Source organism: Anopheles ziemanni, chromosome 3 (assembly GCF_943734765.1).
Source record: "Anopheles ziemanni chromosome 3, idAnoZiCoDA_A2_x.2, whole genome shotgun sequence".
Lineage (NCBI taxonomy): Eukaryota > Metazoa > Arthropoda > Insecta > Diptera > Culicidae > Anopheles > Anopheles ziemanni.
In genome coordinates, this window is record NC_080706.1 from 58847316 (window position 1) to 58866136 (window position 18821).

At 40.7% G+C, this 18821-nt stretch overlaps 2 protein-coding genes across 3 annotated transcripts; one reads left to right on the forward strand and one right to left on the reverse strand.

Annotated features, from left to right (window-relative positions):
* Positions 1 to 1652: 1652 nt before the first annotated feature.
* LOC131287221 (F-box/SPRY domain-containing protein 1) lies at positions 1653 to 6266 on the reverse strand. Of its 2 annotated transcripts, XM_058316254.1 has the most exons (6): positions 6197 to 6266; positions 2914 to 3239; positions 2650 to 2816; positions 2474 to 2580; positions 2318 to 2408; positions 1653 to 2245 (listed from the first exon to the last, which is right to left on the reverse strand). In XM_058316254.1, exons 2-6 carry the CDS (start codon positions 3228 to 3230, stop codon positions 2151 to 2153), a joined length of 777 nt encoding a protein of 258 aa, XP_058172237.1. In that variant the 5' UTR covers positions 3231 to 3239; positions 6197 to 6266; the 3' UTR covers positions 1653 to 2150. The 2 variants fall into 2 exon arrangements, with proteins under 2 accessions (XP_058172237.1, XP_058172236.1); XM_058316253.1 differs by lacking the exon at positions 6197 to 6266 and having other exon boundaries at positions 2914 to 3407.
* A 405-nt stretch (positions 6267 to 6671) lies between these two features.
* LOC131285116 (transcription factor Dp) lies at positions 6672 to 17217 on the forward strand. Its single transcript, XM_058313975.1, has 7 exons — positions 6672 to 7162; positions 11324 to 11529; positions 15471 to 15537; positions 15621 to 15691; positions 15822 to 16870; positions 16952 to 17034; positions 17105 to 17217. Exons 1-7 carry the CDS (start codon positions 7111 to 7113, stop codon positions 17215 to 17217), a joined length of 1641 nt encoding a protein of 546 aa, XP_058169958.1. The 5' UTR covers positions 6672 to 7110.
* The last annotated feature ends 1604 nt before the right edge of the window (positions 17218 to 18821 follow it).

An 18821-nucleotide genomic window follows, 5' to 3' on the forward strand; every position in this document is an offset into this window, starting at 1 on the left:
AAGGAAACTGGCGTTGAATTGATAAAACGAATTATTTCACTGTATTGCAAAGGATATTCAATGCGAAAAGTTGGTAACATAATTGGGCGGACACATTCTACAGTCCAGCATGTCATCGACCGGGGGAGGTACGAAGGAAGAGTGCAAAATGTTCCACGAAGTTCGAGAAAAAGAATACTATCAGAAAATGACGGAAGAATAATAGTCCGAAAAGCATGGCAAGAACCAACCTCCAGTGTTCCAAAATTAGCTGAAGAGATATCGAACACTATTTCAACGTCAATTTTTGCTGAAACTGTCCGAAGAGCATTAAGAAAAAATGGTTAAAATGGGAGGATAACACGAAAAAAACCTTTCATATGTGCCGCGAACAGGGGAAAGAGATTGGAATTTGCTAAAAAATACGTTAATCAGCCCATATAATGTTGGCCGGATATATTGATCACCGACGAAACCAAACTTTTTGGTAGCAATGGGCGAAAAATTCGTAGAACGAAAAATACGGAGCTTGGCGTGAAGCATATAGAAACGTTATGTTGTGGGGCTTTATGTAATAAAACGTAGTAGGAAATATGAAGTTCATTGCCACCCGACGAGCAAGAGTGTGCTTAAATCAAAAATAGCTAGAGTTTGGGAAAATACCGAACCTGAATTCATCACAAACCTAGTTGCTTCGATGCCTTGTCGCTTGAAAGCCGTAATTGATGCCGAAGGTGGCCATACGCTATATTAAAAGTCGGTCAATATATCCTTTTAAATCATACCTCACATCGTGTAGCATGACTTTTGTGAGTTCTCAATATGGTGTTTTATCAGGTAATGGATTGAAACTAAGCCAATTTAGCCTATGAAAATCTCGTTAGAGGCTTATTTGAAAGCCTCCTGCCTGAAAATTTGATTTCAAATGTTACAAGTTCCTCTATTATATGCTTGTTGAATTTTTCGGCAACGACGAGAATTGACAAATTGGGGTTTAACGAGCAAATCGACACTGTACCTTAACTTTTGGGAGCAACTGTATATTATTAATGTGGAATATTTCCACCTTGTTCAGACACGTGTGAAACTGTTCCAACTTCCTATCTGATTGAAAACCTACTTTCATTTTAGGCACCTAAACAGACATTATGATACAGAATAAATTATTTTTTTTAGCTTTAAAAACTTGTTCGAGCAAACCAACTCGCAGCATTTCTTGTACTTATTGTTTGTGATAAAATTTACTTGCGCTATCTTTGTAAAGTTTGATTATTAACGTTGCTCCTTGACGTCGTACAGTCACCACATTTCGGATTTGTTTCAATTATAAACAAAAAGCTCTATATAAAACCAAATTAATGGTAGAGATCAGCAGAGTATCTGAATCGGTATATTCATTTTACTGTGTCACGATCATTTTCATTGGGCTAACTTCTTTGCACGCTTTTCATGAGTATACAAGCAGGAACCTGTTCATCATTGATTAAATGAAAGATAAAAATCAATAAAATACTGACAAACAAACAAAGCTGTTGCTTTGAGAGATCTGGCTCGGAAAGCGATTCGTTAGAAACAACAATGTCAATCAATGATAAAACAATAAATATTATAATACGTGGAATGAAATACATATGTGACTAGTATTCGACGAAAGCAATCCATCAATTAAATAAAATTAAAAATAAATAAATAATCGACGAATAAACTAAATGGTTTTCTTGAACGATTTGCTCGAAAAGTGATTAGGTATAATCATCTTTAGCAATAATAAAACTATAAATTATACTATAACACTACTTTGGAATGAAATAAATGACTAGAACAAAGGCGATCAGGCTTTTCCTTTGGTCGACCTGCTTATAGTCTTAAAAAATGCATTCCATCTTTAACAAATGACAAACAAAGCATTGGCTAGCAGATATAAATTAAAATTGCAATAAAAATATAGTGTTTCACGGAATCGTTCACAGGAGCACCTGATGCTCGTCCCGTCCAATTATACCATAAATTGGACCTTGTTCGAAACACTATACTGTGCCTTTATATGCTAGTGAGTTAAACGTTGGGCGGGTGTGTACTGTGAGTGTTTTGTTTCCTGCATATTTTGATTTGCACTTGCGTTTGCACATACTCCGATGAATGTTGAAAAAGCTACCGGCCGGATGGTCCATTTAGCCGTCCAATGGAGGACCGAGGTAAACCATCGAGATTTCCGTATTCCCATATACTGCTGCCACGGTTGGGTAAAACAGCTTATCGGGTAAATCTAATAACCGTCGCAAAAAGATCGTAAATTGTTATCGCTATCGACATCATCTACAATGACATTTACTTTTACCTGTAAAAGCTACTCCTAGGAATTCGTAGTTTTTCTCGAATGACAACGTATTGTCATCACAGTCTAGTACCACTCTTATTCTTTCACCCACCTGCGCTTATAAAAATTAATATATAATTATGGTCATGATGAACATAGAGGATATTGCGTTTTTACCTTATATTTTGGAGCATTGTTTAACAGGGGATAAATCCCATGTGCATCACCATTATGTAGCAAGAGATTATCGACCAGATTCCAGCCCCAACTCTGATCATCAGCTCCTGTAACAAGAAAGAAGAAATTTATATTTGAAGTAGGTACATAGCCTTTTCACCTACTTTAGAATTTACCTAAAAGCGCGTAATATCCATGGCATTGAATAGCAGCATCCTTTGTTGCGATTCCTACGACCGCCACCGTCCCTAGTGGACCCTCCCATCTTACCTCCCAAGCATGTCGACCGTGCTTAAACCCTATTTTACCTCTCGAACCATCTGTGCTTTGAGCCACAGGATTCCTGTGGAAGAGTTGAATTGGCAAAAGATACTTTTTTAAAACCATCGATGCGGTCGAATGATTTGCTACTAATAAAAGACATCCTCTGATGCACTTACCGATGTAGGGTGAAGCCATTTGGTTTAATATAAACATGACGACTGCAGTCGAACGGGTTCCACGCATGGTAGAACGCTCTCAGCTTCGCTTTGTAAGTCGGCACTACCGATAGCAAGTCGTTCTTGAACGCTTCCGCCGGAACTTTCTGTAGACACTGTGCCCGCCACACCTCGTTATTTTCATCGCATAAAAACCGATTCCAGCTTTTGCAAACTAGGGCACAATTACGTAGATCTTGCAGCTTCAGGTAGGAGAAAATTAACTCCAAAACATTGTCCGGAATGTTTGGTGCGTATTCGATCAGATCGTCATCCATCGCATACGCCTAGCAAGCCGGATTGTTAGAAAACGAGTGTACTCCAGAATGACTGCCTTATTTGCACGTTGCAAATTCTGAACAAGACTGTACGGTGCGCCCGCAAGCTACGTAAAACAAACACTTTTCTTCACCGAAACATTCGTTGAGGCAACAGAAATGCGAGTTTGGTCAACTTTTCTTTGCACTGTTTTGACAGCACACAGTAAATCAGCCTGTCTCGCTGTCATTCAGTACGTTGTAGAGATGGTTTCAGAGTAATCGGAAAAACTTAACTGAGTTCATAACAGATATTTATTTGTTCTTCATCATCCCGCACATATAATTCAGTAGAATGCGTATTGAGCCTGATTTCAAACAAATACTATTTTGCCCGTAAAAGTAAAATTGTATATTTGTCAACATTTAACTATAGTCAGCTCAAGCGAGTCAGTAATGCGTTCCACCCCTACATCAAATTTCGAAGATTAGAATTCGAAATTGATTTTTCGATTTTGCTGCATGACTATCTCGAAATTATTTGAAATTTGTAATAAAAGTATGATTGCACATTTGCTTACTATTCTAATATTCACCAGCCAATCCATACACGAATTCAACAATTGAATTCACAACAAAGAATTGGAATCTATGTTTGAGGCATACACATTCTCGTTTCATAATCCTTATAATTCCTCAAGAACGTAACGGTTATTCGCAAACAAAAGGCTCTTTAGGAATTGTACATTAATTAACTGCCCAACGAGAAATTTTGGCGTTATTTTGGGGTAAAAGAATTCTCTTCAGAACTGCCCGCTCTTCTTTTGAGAATTCTTTTACTCCTTCTTTTGCAGCAGATTTCCTATGCAATCTTGGATGTAAAACGACTTCTGAAAAGAAGGGTAAAACAATTCTTTTAATACTTGCGGGACACCGCAAAAGAGAACAGTTTTGACTGTGCGTTTATAACACCTATTTCTGACTATACGCGCAAAAAATGTATACCCATTCGTAGTACATTATATGAGCTGGGTTCAGGATATCTTTTCTTTCCCAAAATAATTATTTTCATGCAGGAAAATATTTTTGATTGTTTTATTATTTTGATACATCGATAATATTATATGCATATCGTCCGGTTCGGAAGGCAATCAGGGGAAATGTTCAGAAATCGTCCGACGCCTCCTCTGGTTCGTGCTGGCAAACAGCGACCACGGATCGTAGCAGGCTCCTTCGATGTACGATGTGCAGGACCACTCCGTCATGGCCAGTGAAAACACGTAGAATGCATTGATGATTATTTCAAGCCGCTTCTTCCTCCTTGTCGAGACCCTGAAATGAAAAAGCAAAGCCTGAAAAGCACGGACAAATCATCATCAGTAAGAACTCTCTGATGTGGGTTCTTACACACGTACTTACTGTCTGATGCGAGTTAACACGACCCCGGTTAACCACCCCGAGTCGGTCGATCCAAGCGCTGCTATCGAACACTGGCCACCGATACTATGTTACACCCGGTAACAACCGATGATCGCCGCGAAGTCCAACCGCCACCGACCAACTATTTACACTGCGTTGCAGTTTCTGTACCTGTCGATGAGGGTCATCATCCCTTCCTGTTTTCTTTCCTGCCCTTTTGCTTCCATGTTTCATGTATTGTTTAAACATTGTTTAATAAACTTCACTCCGATTCCGACACCCAAACCCGCGAAAGCGTTATTCTTAACTCGCCGCTAGTTGGCCAGACTTGCACAGTCAATAGTAAACAGTAAACAATCAAAGGTTTGACAGCCAGTAACCTCTCTCCACTGCGGTGCCACAAAAAAAAAATTATTGGTAGGTTATGAGGAGTACATGACTACCAAAAATACACTTGGCAAAGTTCTTTTAGGTAGGCATGTACAGTCAGTTTCCGACTTACGCGGATAATGGGGACCAGAGAAATCCGCGTATCTCGAATTTCCGCGTATCTCGAATATTGCTTGACACATAGTTTATACTAGGAGTTAAGAGATCGAGCTCTTGTGTACATGTATCATAGAATATTCAAAAAAATTCTTTGTCCATTAACCGTCACCCGTTCAACCGCCTACCCGGGTAGTTTTTGGAGTTTTGTTTTGTTCTAACTTTTGATTGGATTGACGTATCGGCATGAAATTTTTAGAATACCTAGAAAAATTCATTTTCGATCGTTTTGCTAAAGAAAAAAAATTTTCCAAGGAATTTAAATAATTTTTATTTGCGTTTTTCGGTTGATACCCCTCAAACGTTCAACCGGACTACCCGGGTAGTCCATACATTTTGTATGGGAGACTCCGTTTTGCTGTACTTAAGACTTAATAACTTTTTATCTAGATGTCGGATCGATTTGAAATTTTCAGTGAAGATACTTGAAGGTGTTTCCCAAAATATTGGAATTTTTTGGAACCTCAAATTAACATACTTAATGAATTTTTAAAATTATAAAAACTACACAACATTGTGGGAAACACTCTCAAGTATCTTCACTGAAAATTTCAAATCGATCCGACGTCTAGATAAAAAGTTATTAAGTCTAAAGTACAGCAAAACGGAGTCTCCCATACAAAATGTTTGGACTACCCGGGTAGTCCGGTTGAACGTCTACGTATGTAGGTTTGGTTGAACGGGTGACGGTTAATATGAATGCAATGCAAGCGTATTCAAACAACATAAATTGCAACAAACGAAATAAAAAGCGTATGTTATGCAAGTGTGTAATTTACATATTTATTCGTGTGGTTGTACATCTCAGGAATTTAAATCGATGTAATAAACCCAATCTACTGTCAAATTTTGAAAACCGCGTATCTCCGAATCCGCGTAAGTCGAGAACCGCGTAACTCGAGAACAGACTGTACACCATTGGTAGGAAAGTGCAGCGAGGTTCTCTTTTGGAATGATTTAAGTATTGTAATAGACCTACTGAATCAGCAATTGGCATGCTTTTATGAGCAAATTTTACTTACTTTGGTTTTAATGAAGGGTTTGTATTTTTTTCTCAATGAAATAAACTAGCAATATTCGCTTCGTTTATACTTCAAATATGCATTTGCTTCAATGAATTGCGGTTCGCTTTTTCAGCTGCATTGGCAGAAACCACCGTGAAGGCGAGCTCAAAGCAAACACTGAAATCGTCATTTTGCTCTTGATAACGGCATTGCAGCAAAACGGCTGCTAAACGTCAAATGGCGTCGTTTGACGTTTCGAATTAATTCGAAATCGATTTTGCTGCCATGCAGCAAAATTCGACATTGGTTTTTCAGGCTTATATGAAAATGACATTTTGAACGGTGTGTGTGTGTGCGTGTGTGTGTGAATTTGACAACAAAATCCACCCTCGGTACGTTTTCGAACATGTTCCCACCCCCTCGGCTCTATCATTTGCGTGCTGTCCGCCAAGACGGACGAAAAAGCGACGGTGAAACATCGACACTGAAACATTAAAAGACCCGCCGAACCCAGCTCGAGTCGGTGCTTCTGGCATCGTTGTGCGGACATTTTTGCATAAAAAGGTGAATCTTTGTGGTGGCCTAGTGCGTTATCGACGGTACGAATTGTCCTCTATCCAACGTCATCGTGAAGCGACAGAATTCTTCTTTCTAGTGGTGCTAAATTGATAGTAATCGTGCGTGGTACCGCGGCTCCAAACGACGTAGAATATAGACTAGCACAGCACTGAGCGAGGCTCTGTTGCGGATCGCCATTTTGAAGTGTGGTGTCGAACGCCGTCGAGGCGCATATTTGAAGGAGGAAATTTTTCGCGGACAAAACGAACTAAAAGGCTCGCTTTTGGGGCAAATTTGGTGTCTGTATCGAGTAAGTGATTGATCGAAGATATTGCGATAGACCCGGACCGTAGATTTCCGTGGCTCAGTACATTATGGCGCACCAGACCAAACCGGTTAACTTAGTGTTCCAGGATGCAAAACCAGGTAAGTTTTCACTGATGCTGTAGTTATCGTTTGCAGTGCATGCGCTGATTCTAAGCCGCCCGTATCTCTCTTGTAACACTTCATCGAATGCAAAGGATAGGCTTAAATGGGTTTTTACTCTGATTAACAATTTATTTTATTTTGACAACCTCACATATACCATCCCATTGCTAGTTTGCTAGTAGGTGGAATAAGGAAACAACCGGCGCTGTCTGACCGTTCGCTGGGTTTAGGATGTAATGGCCTTGAACTCTCCTCGTCACACTGAGGTCTTGATTATGGTTTTTGGCCCCTTCCGAGCATGTAGAGGAACCAACGCAGTCATAAACCCGTAAGAAGTGTCCATTCTAATGTATACAATTTATCTTACTCTCTTAAGAGGGCCACCCACGGACATGGTTAAGACGCATATCTAAGATGCATTGGAACGGTGCAATGTAAGAAATCTAATGTACTGATAACAAATCAGAGGCAAAGATTTGTTTTTTTTTCGATTGCCCTCGAAGCAATTCGATTGCGTTACAGTTGCGTCAATTTTGTCTGCTGATCGACAGTAAGCCCTCTTTGAGGCATTTTGAGCCATGGGTGTTACCTTCGCCACCGGTACGATGTTCTATTTTTGATAAGTATTCACCTGATGCAATTTCACTTGCCTTGTTTGATGTAACCATTCTATTGTCTGGCATATTTAATTATATTGACTGGAAGGGATTGTTCGGACAAAAAATCACTTCATTTGGCACTTTTATGTGACCTACCCCTACCTACATAATGAGTTTGAAGTTCGGAAATTATCAGTAGCTGCTTAATTACCCCCAAAAGAGCCTACAATCATCGGTTTGGGTGGTTCACTATAAACATAGTTTCTTTTGATATCAGTTCCCACTTTACCAGGCGCTCGTTGCGCCTTCCGTCCGGGGGATGTACTTTCCGTTTCGATGTTTTCTCTGCGCAGTTGTGACGCAGGAAACGTGTCGCGTAGACGATTTGTATTTTCATTCTACTTTACTGCCACCCGTCAATGGTGGAGGCAGATACACAAGCGGTAGATTCTCTCGATGTGCTGTGATTAGTGTGAAGCAAGCCTTCGTAATTTGAAGGACCTCCGACTTTACGGCCTTTTTTCGTAAGGCAGCTCTATTCGCGCTTCGATAGAATGTTTCCAAAGCCAGTCAGTGTAAATGCCAATTGTCCGTTTTATGTTCACGCGTACTGAAGGCATGGTTTTGCTGACATGGATTTGGGACTGCATGAACATGGAAGGGCCATTTTTTTATGTATTTTCCCATCGACACCGGTGCTTGTAAACTCCCAGCCCATGTGTGTATATAATTTTATTTGTTCAAGCAGTTTAGGTTTTCGATCCATTGTCGAGATGTAAGATTGCTAATGAAAAAGTAGGTCCTGCATGTGGCGGGACCATCGGACTCGTTGACCAACGGGATGGCATAGCAAAACCGAATGTCAACTTTTTTGTTTTCAGTACTGTGAGTTTGAAGCTGCATCAGGGGGATAACAAGTAGAAGAATGAAGAATTAACTAACCATGCCCCACTCAGGAGCAATTCTAAAAAAGGGATAAAAATAATGCACATTCAAACACACATACACAAGCGGCTGTAAATACATTACCTTTGATAAACTCCCGATTGAAAGGCGCACAGATTTGGTGGTAATGTAGGAGAGCGCGAAGCATACAACTGAACTCGCTTGGCACGGCAAGATGATGATGATACGCGCAAACAGGAAATTCGAGAAAAATGGTCCAGAAGAAGAGGAGCGAAGCCCGCGAGATGTCGATAGAAAACACAGCCCATGTACCGGTGTGCGCGCGGTTAAAGAAAGCATAAGAATCTTTTCGGCACGAATCAGAGCAAACATTGGCGTGGGGTATAGCGTATGTCCGGGGGAGATGTGCTGTGACTCCTTCGTAAAAAGTAAGAGAAAACGAAGCAAGCATGGAGCGAAAGCGAAAGAGAGTTTGAATGAGAATTAAGCTAACCAATGAAACCAGCGTGTCAAACATAACCACCGAACGAATACGCGGAGGAAACGGTTTGAGAGTGGACGCCACCACACCACGCCAGGGAAACTATACGGCGAAAGAAGTAACCAAACCGAAATATTTGTAAAAGGAGGGAAAAATGCAAGGAGCAGCATAGTCGTGAAAAAAATGATATGTTGCCCGTGACTGGCGAATGTGGAATAACACGTGCGGTACATGGAAAGGGGGAACTAGTGTGGAAGGGATTCCGTAAGTATTCCCCGAGACCATATCCTTAACATTATGATGCCAAAATCTGCTATCGCACAGGAGGTGTAAGGAAAATTCCATAGCATAAGGAGGCGAGGCATAAGAGAATGAAAAACCGAATTGCAGCCGATGGAAGATTTTGCAACTTGTTGGGAAAACATCACCTTCTTGGAGTTGTTTAGTGGTCCATTTTTTTCTTTCCCACGGTATTTCCTCACATGGAAATGTACACCGTGACAAGTAGCGCATATTTTCTTAAATATTAATGTTTAAACTGATAAAACTAATAAATTAAAAACTCTACTCAATTTGTTCCCCATGAAAACTACACAGTATCAGAAAAGGAAACCCGTCAGATAAACTAGTTATTTATTTGAAAGCACAAATTGAAAACAACGTAACATGCACCTTCACTCATCCCCTTAGGTAATAATAAGGGAAAATTGGTTATCAATAAAAGACACTCCTACTGTTTTGACGAATTAATTTCAATGTTTCTGCATTGAAAGATTATTTACAGGCATTTAAAAGACTAAGTTCTGTATACTAAAGCAAATTCTTTAGTGACAGGATTTCGACACGTGCATCCGTCGGTGGCACCGGAAGTTTGTAGTGGTATCACGGCTGTGGGACAATATTATACGTCTGCTGCTGCATTTCTTTGCGTAAACTACACACTGCACCGCACGATACATTGGGATTCGTTCACTTATCATGGTTGGACGATTCCGGTACCGTTGGCATCAAAAGTCTTAAGAACAGTATGTTGGTGTTACTTCTACCACTAAAAAAAGGGGATTACATATTTACGGGGAAAACTTTGTTAGTTTATAACTAGATTATCAAATATTTCCTATTTGATTTGTTTTCCACATATTCACAAAATTGTGTGACGACAAAACATATGTTATTACCATATCAATATAAAAATGTTTACCAAACTTGCTGGTTTTGTGATGCTTTAATACAACATAATACTGTTGTATTGCGGTTCCAGTGTTAATTTCTATAACAAGCAAAGCTGAAAGGTTATTTCTATTTCTTTTGGAATCATGGTTAGTCATCAACCACCTCCTCACCAAGTGGTGCGAATTAAAATATACTTCCGTATGTGATGAATAGTTGAAGAGTTTTTCCCCTTTTTGCATACTAATAACAACGATTTAATAAAAGCGAAATTTGCATATAGTATGGTGCAGTCTTGTTGAAACAACACATTGTTTACAGTAACAGTCTGAAGGAATTTTTGTTTTTGTCATAACCCAACTTTTAAAATAAAAACAAATGCAGAAGAGAACTGTAATCGAAAATTATCAGTTCTTTCAATTAAACACGTATCGTTAGTTGAGATGGTGTGATGCAAAAAATGATGCAAATGATCATCTTGCAATGAAATCCGAGAAGCGCACTTGAATTCGTCTATACTTAGTTGCTGATAGATGTTCACATACAATCGCGTATACAACAAGCTAAATTAACCTTCTTGTGGCGTGGTTTTTCGTTTGGCGCTAACATCATAATGTTGAATCACGAAAGTGCAAAGAGTTTCGAATACGTATGATGTGCGTACCCGGTGTTGCGGTTAAAACCGATTTCTATTAACCTAATTAAAGAAATGACCCACACAATCGGCCGTCGCGCTAAGCCGGGGCTGAGTTGAAGAGCGTTATGTGCATGTGTATTTTAGCTATTCCCTTTTATAACACACTCTCCGTCTCTCTATTTTACACGCGCACATGCTGCACCGTATTGTTGTTTATTGTGTAGTGTTCTACGTTTAACCTATCTTCGTCATATGAGATGATCCTTCTCGAAGCTAGATGATCGCATTATTTAAGCAGAATTATTTTTTGATTCCGAATTTAATCCTTATATTCATCAAATTTGTTCTGTTTACTTTATCGGTAGGTCAAATATTTCATGTTGTAAACACGGCCGCTGGCGCACGTACCGCCCTTCCCGCAGGTGTCACGACCATGAAGACGATCGTTAGCAAGGATCTGGCATCCTCCGGCTCGGCCAATCTCGGACAGGATTCGATGGGAGCTGTAACCAGCCACTCAGGAATCGTTGCCACCGCTGGCACTACTGCCACGGCCGTCATCAGTGGACAGGTAGGTAGCTGTTGTTTGCCAGTAGGAAGTGAATAAAAACTCGCAAACCTTCGAAAAATTTAAAATTTCGTCCACACATGGAAGGGCATGTTGTTGGAGCGGCTGTAGTGCTGCAACGCTGCATTGCACTGGACAAAAAGTAAGCACGTCACGCTTCACTACAAGACGGACAACAAGCCCATCTTGGGCACACCTTGGTGGTACCGTCTGGAACATGTTCACCGTGGTTAATTTCTGTTTACTGCGAACGCATGCATCGTCCTGTTGCGACCAAATGTGAACAAGTTGATTTCACTAAATAAAGCTGAGATTTTCCGCTTTCATCCCCGTGTTCGCATTCTACCTGTGCGTGTATGCTGCTAGCTTCTGCATATGATATTGATACTCCATTGCTACCTCATTACATACGCCATCCATTGATACCTCACTACTTGCAAACTCATGGTGAAGGTGGAATGGTGCGCTGTTGCCGGCGTTTTCCAATCAATTAATTGCTTGCGCAAAATCGGTAGTACAATGCGTCTCGTATGTCCAACAAAGCATCAAGACCTTTCAATCAAGCAGGATACAGCACAACATTTGGTTTGGATTTAAACATGAACCCAAACGATTGTGCAGATCGGCGTATGATCATTGCCTTGTAAATTTTAATATAATGTTTTATTACGAGAGATTCGTCTGTCCGTTATCCATCAGAGCCACACATCGTGAACAAACAAATCATTAATCGGTAATCCTACCGTTAAGCAAATATAGATCGAACGATCGAGTTGTTGTTTGCTATGTTTTATTAAAGTCTACCATGGAATTTAAACCACGCGTGCAAAGCTAGCTTTAACGGTACAGCTTATTTTCTTCTTAGAAGATGCCTACTCTAGGAAAAAAAACTCTATTTATGTATGGTTGGCAATCTGTCGCGGTTCGCAAATGATGCTACCGTGTATTTGTCGGCTAGGCATTGCGTCGCTTTTATTGTTACTGATGTAAATATCAATGGACGTTCAAAGGGCTCAAGCTGCTGGAGGAGCTCTAGTTCGATAAATGGTTGTATGATTGCCACATTTGACTTCTGCGTGTCACCTCACGCAAGCTTTTTTTTCGAATGTATCATTGGTAGAACCTACTCTTGGGCGGATTTCAGTTCGGATGTGTTGTGTTACTTTCTTTATTGTTCCACAATGCGGCGGGAGTTTAGAGACCGTCTCTTTCTGCCCAGTTCTGTCTGCGAGGACGGTCAACGTCTATCTGCGGTTGTTGTGTTGAGTTGGTTTTGTTATGCTCACTAGCGTAAGGTCGCTCGCCTTTTGTTGGTAGTAGTGGGACCGCGACCGTTTGGTGGTGGGCCCGTGTTACGATGAGTCAAGTGCGTGCCACCACTGTGGCAGCCAGCTAGCCTGCGCAGAGCCAACAACAACAACATGCTGCTGGTGTGTCTCTTGTTTAACCATTCGACCGTACGATGCAAACAACCCCTCGCAAGCAACTATAATGGATGGTCGGAAAATTGGACTAACACAACGGAAGCGCATTCGCGCGCCAAGCGACCTGGAGATGCATCATTCGTTTATATCTAGAATTCGCTGGGTATTGTTGGAGAATCTTCGAACTCCTATTTTCAGGCGACAAAATTCATTTATCCGTACGACAGAAGATCTTATTCAGTTAACAATTTACAAAAAACGCATTATTTTTTTAGAAAAGTATGAAATAAAACGAGACACTTTACTAGCAAAGGACGCGTTCGCGAACCGTAGGATCGTTGTTGCAAAAGATGTGGATGCACCTTATAAAACGTGCAGTACATCGTTCATTTTTGAAAGGTTCCTGGTAGGTTCCATCCGTAATCAAACTTGAGGGATAAAGAGAAATTAAGGGTGTGAGTAAAACAGTAGTTTTGCATTATGGCCGATCTATAATATACCGTCTTTTGGTCACAGTAACTCAGTAAGAGAGGCCTACTCCCACTAGGAGGTTTATTTATTTTATTTATTTGTTTTTGTCTATGGGAAACGTTGGAATTGTATACAGAAGCCCATAATTGGAATAAGAAATTGTGTATTGAGATGAGGAGTGTATATTCCCCAGGGACACCCCAAACCGGTATGCATCATGTGCATGAAGGAATCTCTTTTTTTAACAAACACCAGCAACGAAAAACAACGAAAAGAAAATGCATCGAACCAAACCGGCAGGGATCTACGCGTCCGTTTTACATTTTTGTTTTGTTATCGATCTCCCTCCCCAGCCGCCCGACCCTCATTTCATCGAACAGACTTTTCCAAACTGGCAATGCCTTTCACTCCAACATTCACAAGTCAACGTTCTAACACCCTCTTATAATTCAAACATCTTCAACATCATTCTCTCTTTTCTTGTTCTGTGCCATTTATCAACCCATCCAGCTAAGCAACTCAGCGATTAAGCTTATTTTGTCCACCGTTAGTTATTGTCTTTGAATTGCATTGCGATGAAAAGTTATATTTTGCTCCGCTCCGGCGACCGTTTGTGTGCAGCATTGGTGTGCTGTGCTAGAATCAAATTGACGAATTGAAAATCATGCAAGGCGATGTGTTTTTTTATTTGTATCAAAAATGCATCGCCTTGCATTGCATTGCAATTTGCGTAAGAACAAAACTCTTTTGTGGTATAAACTTTATGGCAAGGTTTATTGTGTTTCGATGCTCGTGTCATACAATTTCAAAAGAAAGATCAGTATAGTTCAACTTTATTTGTAAAAATGGGTTGTTAAAAATGGTGCGAATGACAGAGGACAAATCTATGCTTTTTAATCCGGTAGTACGAGCTTAAATCTTGTTTACTTTCTAGCTTAATTACTAAGCTTTCGTTGCTTGGTTCGTCCAAATTTTCTGACAGCAAGTCGGGATAATGCTTTGTTTTTCAAATAGATGCAGACAAAAATTTATATTGAAACACGTTACATCTTATTTCTAGTTCGATTATGGATACTTCTTCCATGCATCTTTTATAAATGTCAACACATGAATAACGTTGACTTAAATTTCAAATCACTGGCATAAATATGCTGGTTTGCCTTAATCTACAACACAATCCGCACTTAAAACAAGTGTTTCTAACTACATTGGTCAACTGCAAAATAAAGCGTTCTCATTCGGTTCTCTGCGTGCAGCTATTGGTGAAGTGCAATCATGGCCATGATGGCATTTCTGTAACTCTATATCAGTTCTAAATTTAACTCCCGGAAGTTTTTGGTCAGGTCAAGAAATGACCACTTCAAGTTACGTTCACATCGAGAAATTACGATCGACACAGTTTAGATCAGGTTCAAAGCATTAAGTCCTGTTTGGGATTGAAATCTCTGGGACAATGAATTACTAATAAATTTCTTCGTGATAAAAATTACAGAAGAATTACTAATCATCATGAGTTTCTGTTTTTTCCCCGATCGCGTCCAATGTCGCGCATGGTTCTGCTCCACTTGGTGCCACCACCGGTCAAGCTACGCTCCCTCTGCGTCATATGCCGGGCGGGTCGCTGGTAAGCATCTTCCTGGTATGGCATAAGTCTGGCACCCTCTTGAAATCAGTCAGGATATCCAACTCGCCATACGGTTTACCTAGCTAGCTGGTGGTTTTCTCTTCTACATATGTATCCTGTTAAAACACGACGCCGATGAATATTTTGGGGAAGATTAATTACGATGGAAAGATAATGAGTTGCGGAGATTGAAGGCAATGTTGCTGCGATGCTATTTGTCATCATTTTATTGCAGATAGGTTCTCAAAATCTATCACGCTTCAAAAACTAAATGTCAAATTAGACAACTTTTTTTTTTACTATTGTGTAAATGTAAAGAATCTCTTAATCTTCAATTCGGGAATTGTTTGATCAGAAAGATTGTTGTAACGTATGTTTTATATACATAATAACTCATATGTAACAAATGTATGATATCGTTTCAGAGTTTCACCATGCCTGTCGTACGTAAACTTTCGCCTGGACAAAAATTAATCACCGTTCCGAAGCATAGTAAGTGACATAAAAATATGACATACTTGCATTTGTTCTACAATTCATAACCGTGCGCTATTGATTCGCCTTTCTTGCACTAGAACTCATTCTCCCAACATCTGCTACCAACAAAACCGTCAATGGCAAAGCAGTGGTTATATCACCAAAGCTGGTAAGTGTGTTTATTTTGCACTACACTGGAACTCTACCAGATCGGAGAGTTGTCCTAAGCTAACTCATAGTATTTTGCGTTCTAACTTCGTCGAAACCATTAAACTGATCTGTGGTGTTTTTCGTGACAGTATAAGGTGATTTCTACGTCCTCACAACAGCCTGTTAGCAGAAATCTCACATTCGCCGCTCCCGCAAACGCTCCCATCCAGAATACGGTCACGGCCATCCCAACAAATTCCGTCACCTTGGGTTCGGTGGGTGCCACCATTGCTATACCTTCCACCTCGGCGATATCGCAGTCGTCGTTCACGTTACCGACCAGCTCAAACAATGCCGTCCGGTACAGCACCAACAATGCTAAAGCGCCTGTGGTGACCACCGTCGCCAACAACTCCGCACACGCAACGAGCAGCGATGTGGTCAGTGTTGGCAACCGGGTCATCATTGCTTCAGCCCCTGCTGGAGAGAGTGGTGGTGGCGGTGGTAGCGAAGCTTCGATCCAATCGGTATCGTCCTCATCACCGTCGTCCTCGACGACGACGACGGTAACGTCGAAGAAATTGCAGCAACCCAGCAGCCACAGCAACAATCAGCAGCACCAACATTCGTACAGCAAAAAAACATCTCCGAGCCAGATCCATACACCGGCGTCCCGAAGACGAAAGACGGACAAGGCGGGACGCGGTCTGCGCCATTTCTCGATGAAGGTGTGCGAAAAGGTGAAGGCGAAGGGCACCACCACGTACAACGAGGTGGCCAACGAGTTGGTAGCGGAAGAAACTCAAAACCATCACCCAGGAGTTGATCCGGCTACGTACGATCAGAAAAACATCCGGCGGCGGGTGTACGATGCACTTAACGTGCTAATGGCCATGAAGATCATCTCGAAGGAGAAGAAGGAAATTCGTTGGCACGGTTTGCCTTCTACTAACACCCAGCAAGAGTGCGAGGAGTTGGAAAAAGAAAACGAGAAGGCACGCCGTCAGATTGAGGTAAAGGAGCAGCAATTCAGGGATTTGGTTCAGCAGCATGTCGCACTGAAGTCACTAATCGCACGCAACAAGGCGAATGAGGAGCGCGGCCTGGTGCCGAATCCAAGTTCCGCCGTGCAGTTGCCATTTATTATTGTGAATACGGACCGGAAAACAAACATAAATTGCAGCATTTCCAACGATAAGTGAGTAGCGCCGAGTCAATGTGCGCACGCGCACCAACGTTTGCAGTAGCGTTTCAACTTTTCGATGTTAATGTTTTTCAGATCCGAATATTCGTTTAAATTTGAAGATACCTTTGAGATCCACGATGATTTGGAAATTTTAAAACGCATGGGGCTTTCGCTAGGTAAGCACAAACAAATCATTCCCCGCTTTATAGTAGATTTACTTATCTTTGTATGCGATTGAATTTCCAGGTTTAGATAGAGGGCAATGCTCGGAGACGGACATTATTAAGATCAAGTCGATGGTTCCTAAATCTGTGGAAAAGTACATCGACGGTAAGCAGTTTGAAAAGGAACGAATGTAAGGAAATGTGTTAACGCATCTTTTGGTATCTCTTTTGTTTCTACCCTCTTTTCTTTGGTATCTCTTTTCTTTGGTATCTCTTTTGTTTATTGCTCTTACTTTCGGTTAACCCATTTTGTATCTTTTATCTAATAGAGACCACTCAATTTTCACACCTATATTCCTGTCTTTCCACTTCTCTACTGGGTTCCTCTAAGGACTCATCAGCCTGGGTCTCATGTCGCAGCTTAGAATTTGTGTCATACGCAGGGTATATGATTGGCCGTGTAGTGTAGGGAGGATTGTGTCCGAGAGTTTTCAGAACAGTCTGAATTCGTGTCATCGATGGCTTAAGATTCCCTCTGGCCTATCTAGCGGTATCGTACGTATGAGTCAACTGGTTGAATAGCGAGTTCAATGCATTGTACCACATTTTGCTTTATACCGTGTAAGCAGAGGTGTACGTTAACAGCACGGCGCAGCTGCGTCGGTCCAGCATAAATATGCGAACACAAGAAGCCGTGAATCCGTCACGGTTGATATCGCACGCAAGTTGTGCAGATTTCAGGTATCCGTTTTGTTTTCCTCTGCCAGCCATCGAATCCGACTAAAATCGGCTCCGATCAGGCGGCATGTGAGCAAACTGAAGTAAGGTTCTTTTCGATTTTGTATGTTTATTTTTTTTTTGTTTACGTGTTACAAACTACGTTAAGGATTCTTTTAAATTTAAGCTGGGTGTCACCGAATTTTAGAGAATAAACACACAGAAAGCCACAAAGATGATCGTTCTTGGGTAGTGTTGTAGTGGTTTTCTGAAATCATCCCCTACGGTTGCTATGTTGTGTAACGATAAACAGCTTATCCAGAGCATGGGCACACTAATCGCAGCATGCAATTGCAAATATCCAACCAACCAATTGCTGACGACGTAATTAAAGAGAATTATTTTGCGGCAAAACTCTATCAAACACAATTTAAGAAAATACACATAATACTATCCATTAGTGGTTGTAGTAGTAAACAATGAAAAGGTTAATCGTTTTAGAAAACTATGCTTTCTTCGACAGGGAGTCTGAATATTTTGCACCCCCGCCGTTTGCAACACCCCGTTTCGTTAAATACAGTAGAAAATTTAGAAGAGAACGATTTAACTGAGCTTACGGTAAACAAACTATAAACGCTTGGTGGAGTAAAGGAACGTTTGTTCACTTTCATACTCCTATCGACAGCCGTTCTATAGAGCAAGAAAGTAATTCTTTACAAAAACCATCCATCATCATCGGTGAAGAGCATTAACAGCGAAACTGTAAGGAATAATAGGAACGTAAGACACAATTGTACATACTAAATGTTAAACAAATAAATACCGCAAAAGGTAATGAACGAGGTGAACAGCTGGATAAAAAAAATTTTGGAAACGTTATAATTTAACCGTTGAACATTGGCATCACAGTTTTGATTATGCATTCGTACAGTGCGAATTCGAAATCTAACCCAATAAGCGTATGCGCGAAGAGAGTTAAACGCTCGTTGGAAAAAAACAATGTGTGACAAAACGGTAGTGAAAATACTAGACGTTATCCATTGACTCTGGAAGACACTATTTTTACCCTGCAATATAAATTG